Here is a 24,113-nt window from a genome sequence, read left to right as displayed (position 1 = left end):
CTTTCCTCCTACTCTGTCCCCCCCAGCTGTACATACACCCTGACCTGTGCGTACATCGCAAGCAACACGCGAGCTCCAGCAGCGGAAGGCCCGCCTTGTAGCTGTGCCTGAGCGCCAGGATCATCGACTCTTCTTTTTTGTGCACCGTTCTGTTCTCTCTGGTTTCGTGGGTAGCTGTCAGCTGCTGGGTGATGACTTATTTGGGGCGTGTCTTTCATCTGAACCCCCCCAATGCTGCAGGCAGGCGCACTAGCTATGATGCAGAGATCGAGGAAAACGGTTTCATACTGAAGGAGGGCACACACATACTTCGCGAAAGAAGACTGCGTTACCAGAGATGGTAAGGAACGACGCCCTGCTCTTTGTTTAGCGATATTTGCCATGGAGGTCACCCCTGTGGCGTATCTGCGGCACTCAAGCATGCCTATACGAATACATCGCTTGCGTGCTCTGCCCGAAAGGAAGCGTTCTATGTCTCTTCGAGTTCATATTCACCGCCACAAAGAGCCCCGCACACAAGGAAAGCGGGGGCATGCAGTGAGATAACCCAGAAAGTCTACAGAGGGGTTGAGCACACATCTGCTTGATCGCGCGAGGTAGGCCCTCACGCATGACGGCTTTTCTCTGCCGTGTGCAGAGCCTGATAGAGAGGAGCGGGATCCTGAAGAAAGACGACCCCCTCGAGGTGGAGAAGGAAGCATGCATTCACCGCAGAATTCCCAAAACGGGAGCGTGGAAAAGTCTCACGCACTTCAGTTCGGTTTCAAAAATTCGACAGCCATGCTTCGGCGGAGACACCGTGCCCGTGTCGAGGACGAGGGTGACGAGGCTCGAAACGTGGGGTTCCGCGCTCTCAACTCCTCTCGTGTTTGCTGGAATTGCTGAACCGGACAGGTTTTACCCTCGTTGCGTGACCTCGCATGTGTTTTTGTGTCAAAAGCAGCTCTGAAAATCGCCCGTGGGCTCGGCGGAAACGACCGTTTAGCCTGAGTTTTTCCCTGCCACGAGCCCCCCTCGGGCGGAGCCGGCGGCACAAACCCTTTGAGAGGGCGCGTGCCGCGAGCAGAGCGCATGTTAGAGGCGAAAGTGACCCAAAGCATTTTTGGTGATGGATAAGGCGAGACTAAGCAGGCACAACAGCTAAAGACTGCGGCTTCCCTGTTTCGCCGGGAGCCAGCAGGACAACTGAATCGAACATGCATTCGTGAATCTCTCTGTCGCATGTGCTGCAGTCATTGCATCTGCGACAAGATGGCCAGCGGAAGTGAGAAAGTCAGGGAAAAACAAGGCGCTCTCCTTTGCCCCTTGAGCTCTCTCTTCTGAAGCGGAAACACAGATCTGCCACTTTCGTCACAGGTTTTTTTTAGTTGTGTTTCTTCGCGTTTGAGTGTCTTTCGCTCGCCCGCGCGTAGCTCGCGATCCGGGTCTCCCGTGTGGCTTTCCCCTGTGTTTTTCTTCTCTCCCCTTGTCCTATCTTTTTGGCGCCTTCTTGCCTTCTCCTCTTTCTTTCTGGCCCTGCCACCGTTGCGGTTCTGCATGCGGGTGTCTCCGCCGCCCTCCCCTAGCTCGTTTTACTTTTTTTTCCCCGGTTTTTCTCGGTTTTCTGGCTGCCACGAGGCCTCCAAACACCATGGGCGCTCGAGAGGCGGGCGCCTGTCGCCGACGGGACTCGCCTCCTTCGCCGCGCTCCAGCCCTCTCCGCGGCTTGCCCCTCGCCGCCATTCGATTGCGCCCTGCGACTCCGCGCACTGGCTTATATCCGCCTCCTGTGGGCACGAGGCCTGCGCTCCGCGCTGCCGGCTGTTTGCCTGATGTTGCTTCGTGCTCCTCTCCTTCTGCGTCGTCTTCTCGTTTGCATGTTTCCTCATCACCTCGTCGTTTTCCTCCGCCGTCCGCCGCTCCGCGTCGTCTTTCTTCGCCGCCCTGTCGCACTCCTCATCGCCCTGTCTCTTCATCTCCCTCGGGCGCCCAGCAGTCGCCGCCTCGCGCCTCGCCTTCGCTTCTCTCTAATGGCGCCTCACCTCCCTCAGAACTCCCCACCGCAAGCCTCTGTGCGCGTTGCAGCGCGAGCGGAGAAGCGGGTCGGTCTTCGCGTGAAGAGCGGAGGGAGAATGTGGCGAATGGCCGATTCGTCGTGGAAGCAGATGACTGTCTCTATGTCTACTGCCTCTCCGATGCGGAGGCGGGGCGCCTGCTCGCCGCACATCCGTCCTCAGAGCCACTCTTTCTGCTGTATGTAGCCCCCTCGGAAGAGGCAGACCTCCCGAACGGGTCACGCCGCGAGCCGCCGCCAGCGCGCGCGTCCTTTCAAGGCGCAAAGGAGGAAGAGGCCGCAAATGGAACGTCTGATACGCGCGACAGCTGCGTAGGGGACGGGCGAGGAGCGAGAGAGGCGCAGTCAAGAAAGACACCACCAGGAGAAAGGAATGCTGTCAACCTGCTCGCGGATGAAACCGGTCACCAAGAACAGGCATACGAGAGGAAGGGGAATACCAACAGCCACACAGGAGATTGTGCTGTCTCTAGGTACCCAGTTTCCGAGAGACAGCTTCGCCAGCTTCGCGTGCGCTTCAGAGGTCCCATAACCGGGGCGGTCGCGCCGCCTTTCGTCATCTCGCAGGTCTCTCTCTCTCCCTCGTCCCCTGTTGTGTCTGCCTTGGCTTCTCCGTCTCCGCGGGAGCCGTCTCCTGCTACTCCGGCCTCGTGTTTGTCCGCATCTGCTCACTCAGCTTTGTGTGAGTCTTCTCTTCCTCCTCCAGCGTCCTCGGCTTCAACGTCTCCGTGCGGCTCCACATCTCGCAGCGTTTCGTTTTGCTTCGCGCACGAAAGCCAGGAATCCCTCGGCGGCGGAGCGGCCTGTCGCGCGTTTCTCTCCTCGCTGGCGGCGTTCCTCTTCGAACTCGAGCTCGCTCTCGCCTTCCTCTCTGCGTCGTTCTTCGCGCCGGTGCGGCGGCGCGAGTCGAGACGCCAAGCTCCCTCCCGCTGGAGCGCGAGCGACGCCTCCGCTCCGCGGTCAACTCCGCCCACCTCGGCTTCTTCGAGTGCGGCGCGCGCGGCGTCTGCTGCACCTGGTTGCGCGTCCTCTGCGCCATGCTGTGCGCCTTCTTCCGCGCGACGTGGCTCGGAGTCGGGCTCTTTTCAGTCCTGTCGCGGCAGCGAGGAGCGGGGCGCCGGTTCGCAAGCGGAGTTCCTCTCGCGGGAGCTCTTCCCCGCGCTGCTGCAGTGGGTGGGAGGGCAGCTTGCTGCGGAGTGCGCGACCCACGCCCTCGCCCTGGAGACAAAGCAGGCAGAGACAGACACACCGGAGGGCGAAGCGCCGAGAGACAGAGACGCGCACGGTGACCTACGCCTGCTGGAAGAAGAAGAAGGCGAGGGGCGGCGCGGGGGAGATGTGCAACTGGGCGAGGAGAACTTTTCTTCTCCCCACGTTCTCAGCGTGCTTCTCCTCACCCTCGCGATCGAGCGTAACCCGCGGCGTCTCTCGACGTAAGTTGTTCACTTGGCCTTCGTTTCGTCGCCCTGTGTGCCGAGGAAATGTGTCGTCTGGCGTGTTTCTGTCACGGTGTCCTACTCGTCGTGCGGCCTGCTTCGAAACGCTGGTGTACGGTTAGCTCCTGCCTCCGATGGGATCACTCCAAGGAAGATCCTCCTACTCATACTCGCGTCTGAAAAGGAAGAGACTTCACTGTGAGCACGCAGAACTGGCTAGACCGGGCCTGAGTAGCGGCTTAACGACATGCGACACACATGTCGCTAACTCTTCCTCAGATTCGGCCCACTCTCTACGCAGGTCTTGAGTTCGTGGTCTGCGATTGCGTGTCTGTTTATTCAGGGTTTTTTGGAACTCGTGGCTTGACCGACTTCGCATATCTCCGTCGCATTGGCAGGCGACCGCCGTCCTTCCTCTCCTGCTCACGTAAGACTTCTTCTTTTTCAGCGGTTTCCTCTCTGTGCGGCATCCTCTCTCGCACCCCTCCCCCCCCCTACTTGGCATGGCGTCCCCCAGGAGGTTGTGCTGTATCTTTACCTGTTTTCCGTCATCCTGCCCGCCTCGTTAGATGCAGGTCGCCCTGCCGTCGAGACGGCGCGCCTCTGCCTTCCTCTCAGACCTGCTGCTGGCTGCGCTCCAGCCGGTGTCTCTCGTTTGTTCTCCGGATGATCTCCCTTCCGCTCGTCGGTCTCTTTCCAGACTTGGCTGTTTTCTCTTCGTGTGCGCTCCCGGGTGTCTCGCTGTCTTCGCAGATCCTCGGAACCGTTTCTTCAGTCTCTCCTCGAGACGCAGGGCTCTCTCTTCTCTCTCCTCGGCGCGGAGCTGGCCTCAGTCCACGCTGCGGTGCGGCGCGAGCTCCTCCCTTCGCCCCGCGCGCAGTCCGTCTTTTCGTCTTCTGCGCAGAGCACTGCGGTCGCCTGCGCAGCTGCGGCTCTGCGTTGTCTATCGCATTCCCCGTCTTCCAGGCGCTGCGCCGCCGCGGCCTCCGCCTCTCCCTCGGTGCCGCCTTGCGCGTCCGCGGAGAGCGCAGGCAGGAGGCCGCGAGCCGCGTGGCAGCCGCGCCAGGACGGCAGCTGCGCAGAAGAGAGGCTCCGCAGCGGCCTTCACGGCGTCGAGGAGGTCGCGAGCCGCGGCCTCTTCAGGCTGCTGGCGACGCAGCGAGCGGTGGTCGCCGCGATGGACATTCTGTGTGCGTTTCTCTTGCACCGCCACGTGTCGCGGCTCGAGGCCTGGAGCTCCGCTGCGTCCGCGGCTCTACAAGGCTCGCGTGTCTCCGCGCCGGTGCGGGCGAATGGGCTCGACTGGACCTCTCTGCGGCTTTTGGCGGCGGTGAAACGGGATCTGCCGATTCCGCTTGGTGTCGAAATCCTCCATGGCGCTGCCCTCTACGAGTGGGCGGGGGAGAACGAGGAAGCGCGAGACGTAGAGACTCTTCGAGCCGAGCATGGAACGAGAAAAAAGCACAGTGGCGCAGGGGAAGGCCGAGGCGAAGCCGAGACGCAGCGAAACAGAGACGTGGAGCCTGATTCGCGTCTTCCAGGGATGTCCCTGCAGCGCGGGCCCCGAGGGGCGACGGGGGACTTCGGGCCTCTTCCGTCCTCCACGACGGCGCTGCGACAAGGCATTTTGCCGCTTGCGCGTCTTCTTCGAAGACTCGTCAAGCGTGAGCCGCATCGCGAGGTGGAGCAGCCAGAAAGCGGCGGCGCGGCTGTGGAAGACGAGCGGATCTTGCCCGCGCTGGCTGAGGCATGTACGCCGCAAGCGGCCTGTCAAATCACGTGTGCGCTGTTCGTCTTCGCTGATAAGTCGTCGCATTCTCCTCTCGCGCCGCCGCTGCCGCATCAGGCGTCTCCGCGGGTCGCGCCTGTCCCAGAAGAGGAACCTCAGGACGAAACACGCAGGCGGGGGGACGCCCATCGCTCGTGGTTCGCTCTTGTCTCGCCTCACCGCGTCGCCGCGACGCGCGAAGAGGCCTGCGGCCGGCAGCGGGGGAGCTGCGCGTGCGTCTGCGCGTGTTTTTCTGGAGGCGCCCGGGACGCGTACGTGACTCGCAGCGAGGCGGAACTTCGGGCCTGTGTGTGGTCTTGGATGGATCTCTACAGTCGCCTCCACGCACTCTTTGCGCGCCAGTTCGTCATCGGTTTCAAGCGGCAGACGCTGCGCCGACTCGCGCGGGAGCGAGGCGAGACCCAGAGGCGCAGTCGCAGCGCCGAAGGCGGCGAGGGGCCGCAGGACAGTGCCGGGTGGCAGGACGGGGGAGGAGACACCTCAGGGCGAGGCCCGGAGACTGAAGAGGACGAGGGCAGAGCTCGAAAAACACCGGCGACCGCAGACGCGAAGCGTGAGGATGCGTTCCTCCTCTCAGTGTCTGCGCTGCTGCGAAGGCACCTAACTGCACTCGACGACGACGCGGGGTGCCTGTCTAGTCTGTCGTCGCCGTCGCAGGAACTTCCTCGTTCTTCCTCTCGCCGTGGCAGCCTCAAGAAGGCGTCTCCACCGCCCACACCGGCCGCGTCTGGGCCGCGGGCGGCGAGCGTCGCCCTCTTCTCTGGCTCAGAGGCAGCTCTTTGTCGGCGGCAGAGCGGACACAGCCTCCGCGCTGCGTGCCACGCGGGGGCACGAGACGAAAACGACGCGGCTGTCTCTGTCGTATCCCGTCTCTCGTCTATCTCTCAGCTCCTCAGTCTGTCCAGCGAGTATCTCCGGCGCTGCGGCGCGTCGCCTGGACTTGCCGCCTCCACTGTGAATCTTTGCTGTTCCTCCTTTGTGAAAATCTCCAATCTCTTGCTGCGCGGCTCTGTCTGGGATTCGTCTCGCCGCGCGTCTCGTTCCGAGCCTTCGGCGGCCGCGGTTTCGAGCTCAGTCGGCTCCGCGGAACTCCCTTCTTTTTGTTGGGGCGGAGCCCAGGCTGGGGCGAGCCGTGATCAGCTGGCTCGTCTCTCTGCTTCTTGTCAGCTCGTTTCTTCCTTTTTCGCTCTTCTGTCGTCTCTCCTCCGGTCGCTCTCCTCGTCACCCCGCCACCTTCTTCTCGCTTGCGCGCTGCTTCGTTTCCTCGACCTCGCCCCGGCGTGCTGCGCCGGCTCCGCGACCAGCGTCTCTTCAGAGGAAGAAGGAACGAAACAAGCAACGCCAGATGCAGCATCCAAGAGGGAGAAAGCGGGGGAGAGAGAAGCTCCGAAGGCTGTGGCGTTCGCCTCGTTGATTACGCTCCTGCTACAAAACTCTCTGCCTTTTGAAGACCCGCGCTGTCGCTTCTCTGGCTCAAGCCACTGGACCGATGGCCCTGCATCGACGCCGGAGTCCTCCAAAATCGTGTCGTCCTCTCTTTCTCTTGCGTCTCCGCCTGCTCCATCTTCGAGTGGGTTGCCAGCGGCGTGTCCGCATTGGTTCGAGGTTTTCCGCCGTTCACTCTCACGGGCTCAGTTGGCCGCGGTCGCGTTCGTCGGCGCGCTGGCGACGCTTCTGGCGCGTGCCGCCTTCGCGGAGCAGAGGCGAGTGCGAGGCTCGGACTCCGCCGAGAAAAAGCGAACGAAGAGAACCGAGTCGGCGCTGAAAACGCCTCCACACCCGCCGGAGGAAGAGAGCTCTATCCGCGGCCTTTCCTCGGCTCCTTACCCCCTCGTGTGGCACGCCCGCGCGGCGTCTTCTTCCGTCGCGGCTCCGTCTGCCGCGCCGGCAGCGTCTGGGTTCTTCGGCGACCGCACCGCGCGAGACTCGCTTCGAGAAGCCTCACGCGAGACGGATGATGGTCCGGCGCATGCAGCAGAAGCGCGCACATGCGCGGCAGGGCGCGCAGCAACCGAGGAGACGCAAGGCGAGAGCGAGGCCTGGAAGAGACAGCCTGGGCGCGCTGGGCCTTCACCATCCGTTTTACAAGAAAGAGGCCAATTGGGGCGGGCTGGAGGTGGAGGAGCCGACGAAGCGGAGGGAGACGCCGAGGAAGGCGACTGCCAGGGCGACGACGGAAATGAAGACGAGGAGAGAGATTTTTGGCAGTTGCCGACTGCTGCGGCTGCGCTGAGAGGGGAAAAGACTCCTGTCTTCTGGGATATTCATATCGAGGCCCAGATCGCTTAGTAAGTCGTGGAGGAGGCGTCAGTCGGCCGATCTGCCTGGTGGCGGCTTCTCAATTCGGGTTTCAATGCATCGTGATATATCCGCATGCATATGCATGCTGATGTGATTTCGTGTATCGTATGCATTCGCGCTGTGGGGGCGTCCCGCAGGTTGTCTTTATGAATGACTTTCTTGACGCGTCGTTCCGCGCTGTCCTCTCCTCCACGGGGTGCTGTTTCGGCCTCGCCACGTCTTCGCCTCGGTTACCAACTCGCTTTCTGTTCTCCACTGGTTCATCTTCATAAGCGGGCGTCAGGGCTTTCGCCGTCTCTTGTGGATGTTCCGGTCCGAGTCTTCCCCCCCTCCCCTTTCCTCCCCCTCGGGGTTGAGGATCCTTCTCATCGTGTGCGGCGTGTCTGGTCTGCTCGGCGTGTCTCAGCTTCAACTCTGCGGTCGCGCCTGCGCTTCTCGCCTGGCTGCACTTCTTCTTCGAGCCTCCCTCGGGCGTTTTCCACCTTATCCTTCCAGCTCTTCACTCGGCGCTCTTCGCTTCGTTCGCCCGTCTGCGTGCACGGGGGGCCGCGAGTGAGCACACTCATGACGAACTCGGCAGAGCGGACGCGTCCGCGCCCTCCCGCTGTCGCGAAAACGACGCCGCAAGAGTGTTCCCGAGGCCTCCGCGTGTCGGCGACGCGTCCTGCGCGGTCTCGCCTTCCTCCTCGCCTTCGCCCTCCTGCGGCGTCTCGTCTTGCTCCCCTTCGCGGGTCTGTGCGTCGTCCGTGGAAGGCCAGGTGCTGCGCGAGAGCGCAGGCGCGCTTTCTGCCGGCTTCGATCGCGAGGAGGAAGCGACGCAGGAGAGAGTCACGCGCTTGATCGTCCAGGTGTGCGACGCGGGGCGCACCTTTCTCGCCCTCCCGCCCTCGCGGGCCTTCTGCAGCGCGGGCGAGGCTCTCGTCGCCTTCGTCGACCTGCACTACCTGCTCTTTCTCCTGGCCTACTGCTCGCCGGGACAGCGAACGGCGCGCGAAGAAGAAGCGAGGAAGACAACTCCAACGCTGGTTTCGCGTGTGTGCGAGCTTCACCTGCGTGCCCTCGTCCTCATCGCCGCCAAGCGACCTGCGGCCGCCATGCGACGGTGAGACGTCCTCGCGATGGGGCGGAGGGCCGCGCACGGGTCGCAGGCAGCTGAACGCTGGGGGCAGACAACCTCTGTGTAGGTTTTTCCTTGTCGCTGTCTAGATGCTTCGAGTGCGGCCTTTAGATGCGTGTCGGTGCGTCGTCGGTGTGTAGCTGACGGCGCGGAGGGCGAGTGTTTCGAGGGATGCTTCCGCCGAAGGAATGCGTTGCCGGCCGGCGCGTGGATCGAGGTTTGCGGCAGGCAGAACCTGGAGCTGAATCGATGAGTTGCGTAGGCGCGTAGGCGGGGAAGTCGCCTGTTTGTTCGGCGTGCATGCGTCGCTGCGTTCAGGTTTCAGCTCTTTCGCGTCCTCGACTTCCTCGCAGTCCACCTGCTGTCTCCTTCGCTGGATGGATCGCCCTGCGTGTCCGGCGTAGCGCGGACGGGCGACCGCTCCTCTGCGCGTCTGCTCTCCTCCGCAAGACGGAGAGACAGAAGAGACTCGAGGAGGCGCGAGACCAGACGCGGCGCACACCGCCCAAAGCTCCTCGACGCCTGGCCGCTGCACAGAGAGCTCGAGGCGCGCATGCCTCGACTGCGCGCAGGAGAGGCGACGGAAGATGACGCGAGGCAACGGACGCAGCAGCCAGGCAAAGCGCAGGCAGCGCGGGCGGCTGGCGGTTCGCAGGACGGAGGCGAGGCAGAAGAGATGCGCGCCGCAGAACGAAGAGAGGGAGAGGGAGGAGGGGGAGCACGCAGACTTTCGCCAAATAGACGGCCTCCCGTCGCGTTCCCCTCAGAGCGAGGAGGAGCGGACGCCGCGGGGCAGAGCCCTCGAATCTCTGCGAGCCGCGAGGCCCCCCGCAGTCGATCCTTGTCTGGGGATTCCGCGTTCTCGGGTTCCTTCTCCTCTTCGCCTTCTTCGCTGTCAAGTCGCTGCTCGTCGTCTTCCTTTTCATCATCCTTTTCCTCGCTCTCGTCTTCGCTGTCTCCGCTCTCGTCTTCTCACCAGCGCTCGCCTCTTTCCAAGTCCTTCTCCAGCGCCTTCTCCTCTTCAGGCTGCTCCTGCCCTGCTTCGCCGAGCAACCGTCACCCGGCGTCGCTCTCCTCTTCATCCAGCGGCCCTCTCACGACGTCGTCGCCGTCTTCCGGCGCCTCGCCCTCTCCCTTTTCCTCTCCATCGCACGCGGAACAGCGTTCGTCTTCTCTGTCTCTCTCGCCCCCGCTCTGTCCCGGCGACCCCGATCAGTCGGCTGGGGCTCCATTCAGGGACGAGGGCCTCGTCGCCTCCGCTAGATTGCCGCCGGCTTTCTCGACGTCCAAAGCGCCGACGTGGCGAGTGGCTCCATTGTCATCTCCTTCGCGCCTCGAGCCGCAGCCCCCTGCGGCTCCAGCCGCGGCTGTCTCCCCCGCTGTGGGGTCGCCCGCTACTTGGGTTCTACCGGCGCCGGTGCCGTCTCCGGGAGGGGACGGTGGGACGTGCGAGTGGGCGCGATCCACCGATGTGGTGAACGGAGACAGAGGCGGCGCTGGAGGCTCTTCTTCCTTTCCGCCGCTTAAGATCAATGCAGCAGGCGAACCGGTTGCTCAAAGCGCCGAAGCTGGAAGGTCAAATGAAGATGCCTCCGGGGAAGGCGCGCAGCGGCACAGACGGCGAGTGAGTTTGAGGCGGGGGGGCGACGGAGACTCGGGACGAAGGCGGCGACGGGGGGACGCGCGCGCCGCCAGATTGGAGGCGCGGAGGGAGGGGACAGAGCCGGCAGAAACGCTGACGGAGACAGGTTCCCGCGAGCCCAAACGACGCGGGAGAGAGCGCAGAGCAGAGGAACGACGCGAGAGGCGGAGCCATCGGCGCCAGTCGCGCTCCAGCGCACAGGAAAGGAGTCCAGAGGCGAAACTGTGCACCCCTAGGCAAACGCGAGAACGACACAGAAGGTGCCTTTCGCGCTCGTCGGCGCGGTCCGATGACCACCGACCGGCCGAGGCGTTTCCTGCCGGTCGGCTGCGTAGGCCCTTCATTCCTCCGCTGCGTCTCGACGCGCTGCCGCCGCCAGCTTCGTACCGGGTAAGGCGACGAATCGAGCCAGAGGAAGCTTTGGGGATCGCTTTCACCAGCGCCTCAGAATGCGCAGAAACCAGCCTCGCCATTGCGCCTTCTGCCCCGCTGTCCGAAGCGATCCCACAGAGTCCCCAGAACGCGCGTAGCGCGACGCGACGTTTCCTCGCCCTCCCCTCTCTGCTTTGCGATCTGAGTTGAGGGTTTGCGGCTCTGAGCGATGAATCCGGCGGCAAGCTTCTCTGCTGTGCGTGTGTCGTCTGTGTCGCCTCGCGGCCGTCTCTCTTTCCCCGGAATCGGCCGTGTGCTTCAGAGCCGCCGTCTCCGTGTCGTCGCCTCGGGGGAGACGCGCAGTTCGCCTCCAAGTGATCACCTGGCGGGCATCCCTCCCGCCTGCGCAAAAGAGACTCCCGCTGTGACGGAGTCTGTGCGGCGCTGGGATGCGCGTCAGGCTAAACCCCTCCTTACCCCCCCCTCCCCCCGGCCGCCGCCCCCCGCTCCTACCGGAGCGGATGGGCTATTTTCTGGCTGATTAATCTTTAGCTGCCTGTGGCTTCCAGGCCCTGTCTCTGGAGAGGTCCGCGAGCTTGTCCGAGTGTTTTGGCTGCGGTGTCTCGGGTTCCTGCGGGGGCTCCCAGTGTGCAGAGTCAGCTGTTTGCGGGTTTTTTCTTCGCAGGATCTTCAGCAGCCGCCCTCGGAGGCAGGTGCCGTGAGCTACGGACCCACGCCCCGCCCCCCGACGGGGAAAGCGGTTTCCAGTCAGCGCCTCGTCGACCACGCCCTCTCGACGCGGCACGGCGGATTCGCCGGCGCGCGGAGGAGCGGCGGAGAAAACGACGCGCAGGCCGCAGGACGGGCGCTGCGGAGCGGCGACGCGGCGGAAGCGCCCGCGGAGAGACCGCCGGCAGCTGCGGGCGAGAGGCAGGCAGCGAAGGAACTCGGGGCAGCGACCCCGCCGCGCGGACGAGACGGCGACGAACGCTGCGCCTCAGAGACGAAAGCCGACCACGACGCCGGCGATGGAGGAATCGAGAACGAAGAGGGAGACGAGGACGGGGAGAGGACAGGCCATCGAGAAAGCGGCCGCGAGGGAGAAGCGGAGGCGGTGAAGGGGGCTGGAGCGTGCGCGGCGGACCAGGCTGCTAAGGGAGTGGCGGTGGAAGCGGCGGCGTGTAGAGAAGCGACGTCTGTCACTCCCGTGGGAGCAGCAGGCGCCGGTGCGCCGCGGAAGGCCGCGCAAGAAAGCAAAGATGCCGCAAGGATGAGAGAAGGCCCTTGTGGTGAGTCCGGGCGAGACGAAGGCACCGCAGGGAACCCGAGGCGGAAGCCACAGGACGCCAACGCCGAGCCGACTCAAGCAGGCGGCCAGGCGGAGAAAGCTCGAAACGGCGAGGAAAGGAGGCGATCAGACGTCCTGGAAGTAGCGGCTTCGGACGGGAAGTCTCTCTCTGTCTCCACGGCTTCTTCCGCCTTCGGCATCACCTCATCCGCTCCCGCTGCGGCTCTGTTTTCTCCACCGTCCTCCGCTACGTCGCCAGCCGCGCCGCATCTCTCCGCCGCGTCGTCGTCGTGCGGCGCGCGGAGCCCTCCGCGAGTCTCCTTGTCCTCTCGGACTTCTTCTTCGTCCTCGCCCGCGCCGGCGTCGCCCTGGCCGGAGCCCGTTGGGCTCCGGGCTTCTGTCTCTTCGCGCCGGAAGTCCGCGGGGGGCCGCGAGGGCTCGGCGCGGAGGGGCGCGAAGCGCCTCGTGCCTCGTCTCATCCCCGCGACGAGTCTGCGCGCGTCGTCCTCGACTTCCGCCGTCCACGAGTACCGGACGGTGCTCTCCGCCGCGCTTCCGGCGCAGGCGGCGGGCGAGTCCATCTCGAAGTCGCGGGCAGAGTCTCTGCCGGGGTCAGCTTCATCCGCTTCGTCGCCTCCCTCTCCCGTGTTGGTCTCCTCGTTCTCCGCATTCGTCTCTCGGACCTGGAGCGCGCGAGAGCGCGACAGCAAGGCAACTGCGCGAGCAGCCAGCAGCGAGGCAGCGCCGGACTCGGGAGCTCCCCTGCAAGGCGACGAGATGGAGCCCGTCAAGTCGCAGAAGTGGTCGTTTATGAAGCGCCCCACTTCGCCCTCGCCGCTTTCGCCCTGCTCGGCTCCCGCTGCGGCTGGTCCCCGCCAGCCGCTCTTCGCCGCGAGCCCCGCCGCCGCGGGCGCGCTGTCTCCGCCGGCCTCCGCCTCAGCGTCTCTCCCGCAGTTGCATTCTCGTTCCTCCTGTTCAGCCTCGCTCTCACCTTTCTCCACGGCACCAGGGTCCTCTTCTTTCTCGCTGTCTTCGCTCTTCCACGCGGGCTCCGGCGCCCCGCGGGGAAAAGAGGCCCAGGGGTCTCCTCCACCCGCGCAGCGCCGCCAGGTGTCTGGCCTTCTCTCTTTGCTGCGAGGAGACGCCGGCGTCTCCGCGCGAGAGGCCGACGGGCGCGGCGGCAGCGCGGCGGCGCAGGGCGCCCGAGAAAGCCAATCCGAGAAAGGCCAGGATATCGCCTGGCGGTGGACGCCCGGCGGCTACCCCATGCATCGGCGCTACTCCTGGGAGACTGCGGAAGATACACCAGAGAAAGGCGGCGCGGAGGGGGGTAGCGCGGAGAGAGCCCGAGGACAGGCAGGACCGCGAGGCGGGGCGCCGGTGGCGTTCGAGGCGCAGGAGAGAGAAGAGTTCGACGGGCGCGGAGGTGCGAGGGAGAGAGACGAAGACGCGGCGAAGGATCCCCACAGGGAACCGCGGACGCGAAGCAGTGGAGCGCGGTCCTCAGAGCTCGCATGCGCCCGCTGGAACGGCACCCCTGAGACTCCGCGTGGTGCTGTCTCTTCTCCCTCTTCAGAGCCGAAGCGCCCAGCGCCTCTCTCTTCTTTCTTGCCCGGCAAGGCTTCCAGGGCTCGACATCCCGCTGCCGGGGCGGTGCTCGCGCTGCCGCTGCACGGCAGCCGCCCTTGCCTCGTTTTCGCAAACGACGACTCCGGAGCCGAAGGCTCCAGGCTCTCCTCGACGGCCTCGGAGACAGCTGCCCCTCCGCGAGCGCGGTGGCGTCACTCGCCGAGGCTCTCTGCCGCCGGGGGCGCGCGGGCGGCAGCCCGGGACGGCTCGTCCGCCGCTTCGCGGGCGAAGCGGCGGACGAGCCCCCAGAGGCAGGCGTGGCTCCAACTGCCTAGCAGGCAGAGAACTGTGAAGGCGGTAGACGGGAAAGAGGAACTCCGGTCTCCGTTTGGCGACTCGGCGCGCGATCTCGCCGCGGCGATCCCCCCGCGCTGTTGGAGCGCGAGCGCGCGTCACGCGTGGGGGCGCCTCTCTTCCTCAGTCGACGCCGCGGCGCTGGCGGGCGGCAGCCGGCCTCTCTGGCGCTTCTCCTCTCCGCAGGCCGCCAGGCAGCGCCTGCCGGCCTCGTGGACCTCCGGAGCGGCCAGCGCGGCTGTTCCTTTTCCGCCCTCTGCAGGCGGCGCGCCTGGGGGCTTGCTAGCACAGAGCAGCCGCTTCTTCTCGCTGCAGCCTCAGTCGCTGCAGAAGCTCTGTCTCCTCGCCGCCCTCGTCACCCCGCGCCTGCAGCAGCAAACGCTCAAGCCCGACGCGGCTCCCGACGACTGCGCCGCGCCGCCCCTCAGGCAGCCCTCGCTCCCCGAGACGGCCGCCGCGTCGCCCTCTGGGCTCTCCGCGGGCTCCTCCTCCTTCTCGCCGTCGTCCGCCGTCCTCTCCGCGCCTTCGTCTTCCTCGTCGACGTCTCCGTCGCACAGAGAGACGTCGAAATGGGTGGCCCTCGGGGAGAACGCCTCCCGACCCCTGCCAGCGAGCGCGGGGGCAGACGCAGGCCGCGCAGCGGACGGCGAGGGGCGAGGTCTGGCAGCGACTGCAGCAGCGAGTCCGCCAGCGCTGATGCAACGCGCGGAGAAAGAGGGTGAAGCACGTAGCTCCTCGCAGAGCGCCTCTTGGGTGCGGCCGGCGGCCGCGACAGCGGCAGCCGAGCGACCGCTGAGCGAGGAAGAAGTCGCACACACGGCGCGGAAGGGGAGCGGAGGCGGCGGAGAGGCGCGGACGCGCGAGACCGGTGAAGGCGAAAGAGGCGAAGACGGCCGGAAAGAAGAAGATAAAGGAGGAGGAGAAATCGCGGTCGCTGCGGTCGGAGATGGAGAGAGAAAGAGCGCTGACTCCCCGTCAGAGAAGCTGCCTCTCGCGAGCGGCACGAGCGGCACCGACGCAACGCGGCGCGATTTGTCTCCGTTCAGCTCACACGCAGAACACGGCCCGCGGGTGCTGCTGACGAGACAGGCATCGCCGCGTGTCGCAGACGGAGGCGGCGAGCCTCTGCCGCATGCAGAAAACTTCGAAAGTGACCCTGGGCACTCAGGGGTCGCGAACTGCACGCAAGGGAAAGGCGCGTTAGAAGGCAACAGCGCTGCAGGCGACGCCCCTAAACGCGGAGGTACCGAACCCGCAGAGGGAGAGACAGACGCAGGCGAACGATGCGACCCGCGAGAAGCCGAAGGGGCGAGTGGAGAACGCACCTGCTTCGCCCGCGTGGAAGGGGGAGAAACTGAGAGAGGAAACCTGTCAAGCGCGCGGGGTGAGAGAGAAACGCCTGCAGGTGTCCTCTGGCCCTTAGGGGAGAAGGCGCGGAGCGGAGGAGACAGCGAATCGCCAACCGGAGACGCAGAGGCGGCGCGCGAGGCGGACAGCGAAGAGGCGAAGCCTAGGCTCCCGTCCGTATCCCGCGTGCCGCCCCTCCACTTCCCCTTCGGCATCTCCCCAGCCGTCAGCGCGGTCGCGGCTCGCGTCGCTCCCGGCCTCCTCGTCGCGTGGAACAAGGCGCGACGGGTCTTCTCCGTCGACGGCGAAGAGCGAGGGCGCGAGGAGCCACTGCATGCAGACGCTGAAAAAGAGGAAGGGACCTCGTGGGAAGCGCGCGACGAGGAGGCGGAGCGATGGCGAGTGAGCCAGGGAAGCGGCCAATCCCCGGAGGCGACGCAGGAGCGCCAGGCACCGCGTGGTGCCTCGTGTGTTCCCGCGGCTTCGTCTCCTCTTCATATCCGCTCACTCCGCACGCCTCCCCGAGCGCCTGGAGGACTCCACACATGCTTACAGACAGCGCCGCCGTCTCTGCGAGCGTCTGCGGCGCCCCGTTCTTCGCCGCCGCTTTGCTGCGCCATGCGTGCGCGTGGCGTCCGTCCGCGGGCTCCCTCTCCGGCCTGCGATGGCCCCGGCCTCGGGGGGGCGGCGCTGGTTCGACTCCGTCCCTGGAGGAACTTATTCTGGGCGCGGTCGCGGCGCAGAGCGAGCAGAAGCTGTGCCAGGAGTCGCCCCTGCATGCGGTCGCGGTGGTTTTGTTTCTTTCGCTCCTCCTTCAGGGGAAGCGGGGCCTGCTGTCGTCGGAGTTGGATGGCGGCGAAGGCCTCGAGGCGCTCGTCTCGCCGCCCTCCTCGCTCGCTCAGCACCCTCTTTTCTCGCTGTCAGAGCGTTCGCTGCCTTACCTGCTTTCGCCAGCGTTCTCCTCGCGAAGAAAAGATGGCCTGCAGTCTTCTCGGCGGCTGAGGCAGCCCTCGCGAGCCCGCGGCCGCGATGAAGCTGAGGCGCGGGCCCTAGAGGCGGCGCCCCGCGAAGCGCTCAGGGGAGCAGGAGGAAGTGACAGCCGAGAAGAGAGCGACCAACGCGGAGACGCTGCCTGCCTGCGCGTCGCGGCTGCGGAGAGCCGCGGAGAGACTGGGGCATCGGCAAGAGAAGGCAGGCGAAGCGAGCGAGACTGGAGAGGGAACAACTGGCGAGACGAGGGGTGGGCGACTGATGTTTTCAGAAGCACGCTTGCGCCCTCGTGGCCGCCTTCTCCTTCGAGTGTACGTACACTCTTTCCCCACGCGCTGTGTTCGCCTGGGCACGCCCCTCCGGGGGGCTACACTCTCGGCTTCGCGCGGCTTCTGCCGCTGCTGCAAAATCACCTTTCGTTCCCCGCGTTCGCGCGCCAGAATCGCCGGAGGGCGCTCTCAGCCAGGGCCGCCACCGGGGAGAGAGGAGACCGGGCCTGGAGAGACGAGAGCGGCGCCGAGAGAAGCGCACGGCACAAGACGTGGCGCAGCTCGGCGAGAAGTTCGAGTGTACGTACACCCCGGGGGGGGGAACGAAGTCGTCGCGGTGGTGGCGCGGCGTGTACGCCTCATCCGAGAGAGGCAGCGGAGAAGACGAGAGAGAGCTGTTGCGCCGAGAGGCGGACGAAAGGCTAGAAGAAGAAGACGAGGAAACGCGGATTGAAACGCGAGACTTCCTCCGGTGTCTCCTCTGCACGACATCGCGTCACCTGGGGCTGGCCGGCTGTCGCCTGCTCAAGCTCGTAGCCGCGGAGTTCTTTCCGCAGATACTGGGCACACGCGAGACGAAGCTGGGAACCGGTAAGCGTCTCTCCTCTCGTTTCGGGTCCGGCGGCTATCCGGGCTCCCTTGCACTCGCCTCCGCAGTGTCGCGGTGCACGAGCTGTCTGTCCACTTACCACGTATGTGTGTATGTAGGTATTTGTGTATGTATGTATGAATGTATGTATGTATGTATGTATATATGTATGTATATATGTATGTATATATATATATATATATGTATGAATGTTTGTATATATGCATGTATGAATGTTTGTATATATATGCATATATGTATGTAAACTGGTGCATGTGCGAGTGTACTTCTGTTTCGGCATCTTTCGGATGGCCACCTAGTGTCGCCGTTTCTGCGCACGCATCATTGCTTTTTCAGTTTTCTCGGCGTTTTTCTTTTTTAGGAACCTACGGGAGCGTATGGCAGTGCACGACGGCGTTTCGCGAAGTCCCGTTCGTCGCCGTCAAGCAGGTGTCTGCGCCGATGGACGAGAAGGTATGGCGAGGTCTGAAGAGACGGATTTTTTTGTGATCGCGATCTCATAGGCGTGGAGAGCTGTCGCGGGTATCGACTGGCGCAGGCGCGTGGACGCAGACGCGGCGTTCTGAATCGAGATTCCCAGATTGCCTTCTCTGACAGAGTCCCCCCTTTTGCGTGTGCATCTCAGGAGACATCCTTCGCATGCATACTTCGCTTGCCTAAATGCAATTTTGTTTCGCGTGTCGTGAATCCCCTCTGTCCGTCGTGTCGCGGCAGCACGGTACATAGTCCGCCACTCTCAGCGCATTTCTACATATATATATATATGCGTGTATGTATATATATAGTATAAGTATGTATTCATATATAAATATATATATATGCTTCCAGTCGATGGGCGTAAGGCAGCGAGTTCCGTGGCGTGCAGAGTGTGAGGCGTGTGTGTAGCTCGCTTCTGCTCTGCATGCAAGAAGGCTCTTTCCTGCATGCGGAGTGTGTTGGGTGTGTGCTTTGTGCAGAGTCACTTGATTTTTAGTTCGATTTTCCACGAGGTGGTGTGTCTCGACACGTTTCGGCTCGCGTCGCCGCTGGTCGCGGAGCTCTTTGACTTTGGCCTCTCAGCGCACGACGGCCTGCTAACCTACGCGATTCAAATGAAGCTGTATGGTTCCACGCTGGGGTCGTGGCGACGCAGTATTCGCGACGCGTGCGACGCGCAGGCCTCGTCCCCGCGCCTGCCGGGCCTCGAAGGGCGCAGCGACGCCCGACAGAGCCCACACGACGCGCCGGCAGAAAAAGACACTTCCTTCTGCGACAGGCTCGGGGAGCTTCACGAGGACAGCGACGAGGAGCATGCGCGGAGGAGGCGCGCCGACGAAGCGGATTGCGCGGCACGATCCTCCGCGCGGGAGGCGCAGTCCGCCTCCGAACGCGCTGCTGGACGCGAATCCTTCTTCGTGAGTGCTCCTGACGGGATGCCAGCGCGCGGAGATGAAGGAGACGAAGACGAGGAGAGTTTGGAGTTCCAGCGCGCGCTCCTGCCGCTGCTCCTGGGCATCTTCCGGCAGATTGCATGCGCGGTGGCGAAGCTCCACGCGAAAGGCATCACGCACTGCGACCTGAAGTGCGACAACGTCCTCGTGGACTTCACCACGCTGCTGCCGGTGCCTGGCCAGGCCACGGCCGTAGAGACCGCAGAGAGATCAAGAAAACACGGAGCGCGAGGCGCGGCAGGCAGCGAGGGCGCCGCGGAGGGTCGCGGCGCAGACAGGGAACATGCCTGCGGCGTCTCTGTCTCTGCTCAAGGCTGCGAGTCTGGAACTGTGTCTGGCCGCTCGCTAGCGGGGGGCGAGGCGGAGGCGGAGGAAGGCCCTGCGAAGGAGCGGCGCAGTCGATCTCCTCCGCGGCTCTCCGCTGTCGAGACCGAGCGTCGCCTGCGGAGGTTCTGCGAGTTGCAGGCGGGCGAGGCGCCAGTCCGGCTGGTGCCCGTCCAGCTTCCTGACGGCCCTCTGCTGATGCCGCAGGTGGCTGTCGCAGACTTCGGCGAGGCCTGCTTGCTGTCGCGGAGCGCCGAGCTGAACGCGCGGTCCAGGGGCACGGAAGTGAACAAGAGCCCTGAGCTTCTTCACGTCTCTGTCGTGGTGGAGACCGACGAGACCGACTACGAGAGCGGAAGCGAAACCGCGCTAGTGGAGGGCGGTGGAGAGCGCGCCGCCGCCGGCGAAGAAGAAGAAGAAGGGAGAGACAGAGACAGCAGCGGCGCGGCAACTGCGGGAAACAGCGAAGAGACGAGACTGCCAGGGACGGGGGCCTCGGTGGCTGAGCGGGGGCGGCGTGGCCCTGTGGCGCCGTCTTCGCCTTCCTCGCACCGCGCAGGCGTCGTCGTCGGCTCCACCCTTTGTGCATTTGCTTCCTCGAGGCCGCTTCGGCGATTTGTGGCGCGGCTGAGGCACGCTGGGTCGCCGTCTCTGTCGTCTGCGGCTGTTTCGGCGCCTGCCTCGCCCTCTGCTTCTCCCGCAGGCCCTCTCGCCGTCGAGCTCGCGTCGCCTGTTTTGTGCGCGGCCTCTTCCGAGGGCTTATACAGTCCGAGGATGGCGGCGGATGTGTGGGCGCTGGGGTGTGTATTTTATGAGTTGGTGACGAGTCACTGTCTGTTTTTGAGCAATCCGTGCTTTTATCTTCGGCTGTCGGGGAGGCTGCCGCTCTTGGACGACGTGGCGCGCGACAGCCTCGACAAGATTAACCCTCTACTCGCGCCGTTCCTTCTTCTTCTTCTCCAGCGATCGCCGCGCAAGAGGCCCGCAGCGGCTCAGGTTGTCGCCCTTGTGGACTCTCTGCTTTGCGCGGTCCTGCGAGAGGGACGCGCGCGAACGCACGCGAGGAAGCCGCGCAGCAGAGGAGGTGGAGAAGGCGAGGCGGAGAAGATGCGCGCGGCCGCGACTGCCCTGGAGGCCGAGGCGCCCGCGAGAGAAGGCGCGGAGATCCGAGCTGCGGAAGGATGCGAGAGGGAGGAAGAGAAGCGCGGGGTCGCGGCGGAGGTGCAACTCAACAGAGGCCGGCAAAAGTTGCAGCTAGGGAAGACAACCCTGGGTGAGAAGGAAGACGCATGCAGCGCCGGAGGGGCAGCCTCTGGCAAGGTAGAAGACAGGACACGCGGCCTTCGTCTCGAAAACCTACAACCTTTCTACCTGAGTGTGATGCCTGCGTCCCCCTCAAGCGGCGCAGCCCTTCTGGGCGCAGCTCTCGACACGGAGAGCGACGGCGAGTCTAACGACGGGGGCGGAAGACGGCGAGTGGCGGCCGAAAACCACATGGCGGAGAAGCTGACGGCGTCGCGGCGTGCGAGGATTAAGAGAGAGACAGACGCCGAGCTGTGTCGCGGAGCGCGCTCAAGCGACAGCGAGGGGAATAAGCCGGTGAGACAGCGAGAAGGGGTCCCGAGTCCGAGTCCTTTCGAAGAGAATCAAGAGGAAGACGAAGAGGAAGAAGAAGACTGGTTTAATAGCACCGTTCTCGGCTTTTCTGTATTGCCGCCTTCTCGCGATCTGTTTTCCACCTCGATCTACGCATCCGCGGCACGTGGCGACACGCTCCGTGTTCTGCGAGACGTGGAGATTTGGGCGATACCCCGCGTTTCAGCTTGTGTTGAAGTCTCTGCTGCTTCTCTTCCTCCCTACAAACCTCCTTCTCTCGCCCAGCCTTTACCCGCGCCTTTCTCTTCTTCGCTCTGCGGTTCCAACGTCTCTGAGTCGCGGCGGCCTCGCCCCCGCGCGAGTGACGACTGGCGTCATCAGGTTGGGTGCGCGAGCTGCCTCGTCGCTTCTTTCTCCTACATCGTCGACTGTCGGATGCCGGTTGGGGTCTCGCCGCGCGAAACTGTTCATCGGAGCTCGCCATCTTCTTCTCCTGGTCAGGCGCGAGAGAGTCCGCTTCTTTCCTACCGACCGAAGACGGGGAACGAGGGAGGGGGGGGCCGCTGGGCGTCTCCGCGGCTCCTTCCGCGTCCGCTGCCGGCCGAGCTGTTCGCATCGAAGCGCGTGCTGTCTTTCTCTGCGTTCTCCCTCGCGCTCGCCGCGGCAGAATCGCGTCTGGGGGGAGGCGGGGAGAGAGACCTCCCCTCCCGCAACGGGCGCTCTTCGGGGCGGCGGACGGCGTGGGACTTGCAGAGCCCGAGTCTGCGCCTGCCTGCGTCTGCGCGGAGCGAGACGCAAATCTACGCTCTCAAAGACGCAGCCGGCAGGCGCGCCTCTTGTCTGGTCTCGGCCGCGCCGGAGACGGCGACTGAGCTCGTAGAGAGCAGGCGGGCTCCCGCCGCGCGACGAGGCAGGCCGTGGAAGGCGGAGGCGTTTTCTTGCTTTCTTCCGGTTCTCTTCGATTTCCTGCGGGAGGCGGCGGCCGCGGGCGCGCGCGTCCTCTTTCTGGATGACGAGGCAGCCGGCGCGGGAGAGGACGGAGGGCTAGGCGGCGAGAGCGAGGAGAAGCTCGCGAAGGAGCAGAAGGAGAACGTGGACGGGAACGAGCGAATCTCTGTGGCCTGCGCGATTGCCCTTGTCATCGAGGGTTTCGCGCTTGATCCATTCCGAGCCGCGAGCCTCCTCAGCGCTCAGTGTATATCCACTCCGCTGACAGCTGGCGTCCGCGACGTTCTTTCGTCTCTCTTTCGCGAGAGAACTGCGGCCTCTAGAAAGCAAGCGCCTCTCGCGCGTCCAGGCGCAACCTTGCCCGCGTGCTTCTCGATACGCGAAGGCCGCAGTCCCCGCATGCAACTCCTCGAGGGTGCGAGGCGCTCAGCGCTCTCGGGTGAAGAGGAGAGAGAGTCGTCCTGTGTATTTGGCGCCGACGAGTTGTTTGGCGCCTCTGTAACCTGCCTTCACGAGAGCTCGTCCGCCGAATGGAGCAACTTCTCTGTGGAGCTCTGCAGGAGAGACGGCGACGAGGCAGATCCTGGGGCCCCCCCAGGGGTGATGCGCGGCGAGTCTCTGTGCGGCATCTCATGCCCTCGGCGCTTACTTTTTCGTGTGTTTGCGGCGCTTCACCGTGGAGACTGCCGTCGCTTCAGCCTCTTAGACGCGGGCGTTTTTGCTGCGCGGAGGAGGCGGCCCGCAAGTGCAGTCTCCCTCGATCGCCTCAAGAGACACCAGCCCTAAACCCACAGAGACGAATTGACTGTCTTTGCCACTGTGCCTCTCTAGGCGCCGCGCCACCCCCCGTAGAGGCAGCGCCGTGGTGCGTCCTGGCGAGAATTGGTGAAGGCCGAGGCAACGAAAATGCTGGCAAAGGTCACTCAGAGCCCGCAGATCGTGAGCAGGGTCGCGTAAACGAGGCGGAGAAGGGTGGAACGCCCTCCTCCGCGTCTTGGCGCTGTGGCGGCTGCCCGCTCGCCGGATCCTGCAGCGTCTATACCCTCCACGTGCGCCGGGTATACAGACTCCCGAGCCTGCGAGGCTTGTCATGGCGCCTCGTGTTTGTTCCGCTGCCTCGCCCTCGTCGCGCAGGCGAAGCGGATGCCGAGAAGGACGACCGGGAAGGAGATCTTGCTGGGGGACTCCTTTCGCTTCTTCAGGCTTTGGCTGGCGGCAGCAGAGGCCGCGCGGGGGGCGGAGACAACGGACTGCGAGACGGGACGCAGGGTCCTCTCGCAAACGCGGAGGAGGTCCGCCTCAGTCAGCTGCTGCCGCGAGACACGCTTGCGGCGTCGAACGCTTCGCCCGCGGCTCGCTCCTCAACGTTCTCCAGCTGTGTCTGTGCACACAGAGAAGGTCGGGCGAGAAGAGGAAAGCTCGGGGGTGACTCACGCGAGCGCCCTCGACGCCAGACAGGAGCGCGAAGGGAGGAAGAAGGGCCTTTCGGTGCCGAGACACTGCCACCGGATTCAAGCGTTCTCAACGACAAGGCGCAGAGAATACGGAGTTGTCCCCGCTGTCTCTGTGCGGCGATCGCGGACCGGGAGGAAGCGGAGGCCTCGGTGACGTGGAGGTACTTCCGCTGTCGCATTTGTCATCTGCTGTCGTTCGCTGTCGGGCTCCCTTCCGCGTCCGCGGCGGTCTCGGCTCCCAGCGACAAAGCGGGCGCGGCAGCGAGGCCGCAAGAAAGCAGCGTGCGGCAGGCCGTGGAAGACGCGCGCGAAGGCGAGGGAGCATCTGCGTGCGATCGATCTGCGCCAGACACAGCGAACGCGTCGCCCTCTGCGTTTTCTGCGGTAGTCGCCTTTCCCGTTTTCCTTTCAAACTGGCGGGAGTCTGTGCCGGAAGCGGAGCTCGCAGAGAGCCCGGCGCGAGCCGTGGAGGACGCGCGCGGAAGGAGGGGGGGAGGTGAAAGTCCCGAGGAAGCAGCCAGGCCCTTTTCTGCGCAGGCGCGTCTGACGGCGAGGCCTGGACGCGAAGGGAGCGGCCGCAAAGGCCCGGGGGCGGTGATGATTCACGAAGATGCAGAGGGAAGTCGCCACAGCGACGCGCAGCAGAATGATGAGAAAATCGCAGAGGCGCGGAGGCAGAAGGCGGAGGCGGAAGGTCTTTGGCTAACCCAAGACGAAGAGACAGCGGAGAAATCAGGGAGCGAACGTGAAGACGAAGGTGACTCAGACTGGAGCGATGGGAAGGACACGGCCGTTGCAAGGCGTCCGGTCCTCGCAGAGCTCGGCCTGAGCGACTGTCTCTTCTATCGAGACAGAGAGTAGAAAGATTGTTCTTCTCAGCGAAGGCAGAGTTGCTCAGCGCGACGCGGTTTAGCGCTGCATGTGTTCGCTTGTAGGTGTCAGCGTCGCGTGATCAAAGTCATGAGGTCTCCTCCAGTCGCCGGTTGCAAGTTGTGTGTTCCACTCGTCGCGAGGGCCTTCGTATCGGTTTCAGCTCCGTATAAAAATGGCCTCACGTGTGTCTGTTCTCCGCATAAACAACTCAGCTGCCCTTCGTTTGCGGCCATTCCTTCTCTGGCTGGGCTCTGTGGTGTCTGTTTTCTTCATTTGGCTCGGCTTCTTGAGTCGCGCCCGCGACCAGCACACACCCGCGGAGGAGTGAGATATGGCGGCGCTAACTGGCGG

General features: G+C 64.5%; 1 protein-coding gene across 1 annotated transcript; it reads left to right on the top strand.

Annotated features, from left to right (window-relative positions):
- Window positions 1–1,630: 1,630 nt before the first annotated feature.
- BESB_082220 (uncharacterized protein) lies at window positions 1,631–23,750 on the top strand (the record flags this gene model as incomplete). The annotated part of the gene is made up of 11 exons (XM_029366572.1): window positions 1,631–3,486; window positions 3,833–3,916; window positions 4,243–7,566; window positions 7,986–8,681; window positions 9,015–10,728; window positions 11,396–15,670; window positions 16,087–16,573; window positions 16,699–17,118; window positions 17,499–17,590; window positions 18,094–21,850; window positions 22,267–23,750. The coding sequence occupies 11 exons, from the start codon at window positions 1,631–1,633 to the stop codon at window positions 23,748–23,750; spliced, it is 18,189 nt and encodes a 6,062-aa protein (XP_029217032.1).
- Between the last annotated feature and the right edge of the window lie 363 nt (window positions 23,751–24,113).

This window comes from Besnoitia besnoiti, chromosome VIII, assembly GCF_002563875.1.
Source record: "Besnoitia besnoiti strain Bb-Ger1 chromosome VIII, whole genome shotgun sequence".
Taxonomy (NCBI): domain Eukaryota; phylum Apicomplexa; class Conoidasida; order Eucoccidiorida; family Sarcocystidae; genus Besnoitia; species Besnoitia besnoiti.
Note: the sequence above shows the minus strand (reverse complement) of the source record. Positions and strands in the feature narration are given on the sequence as shown.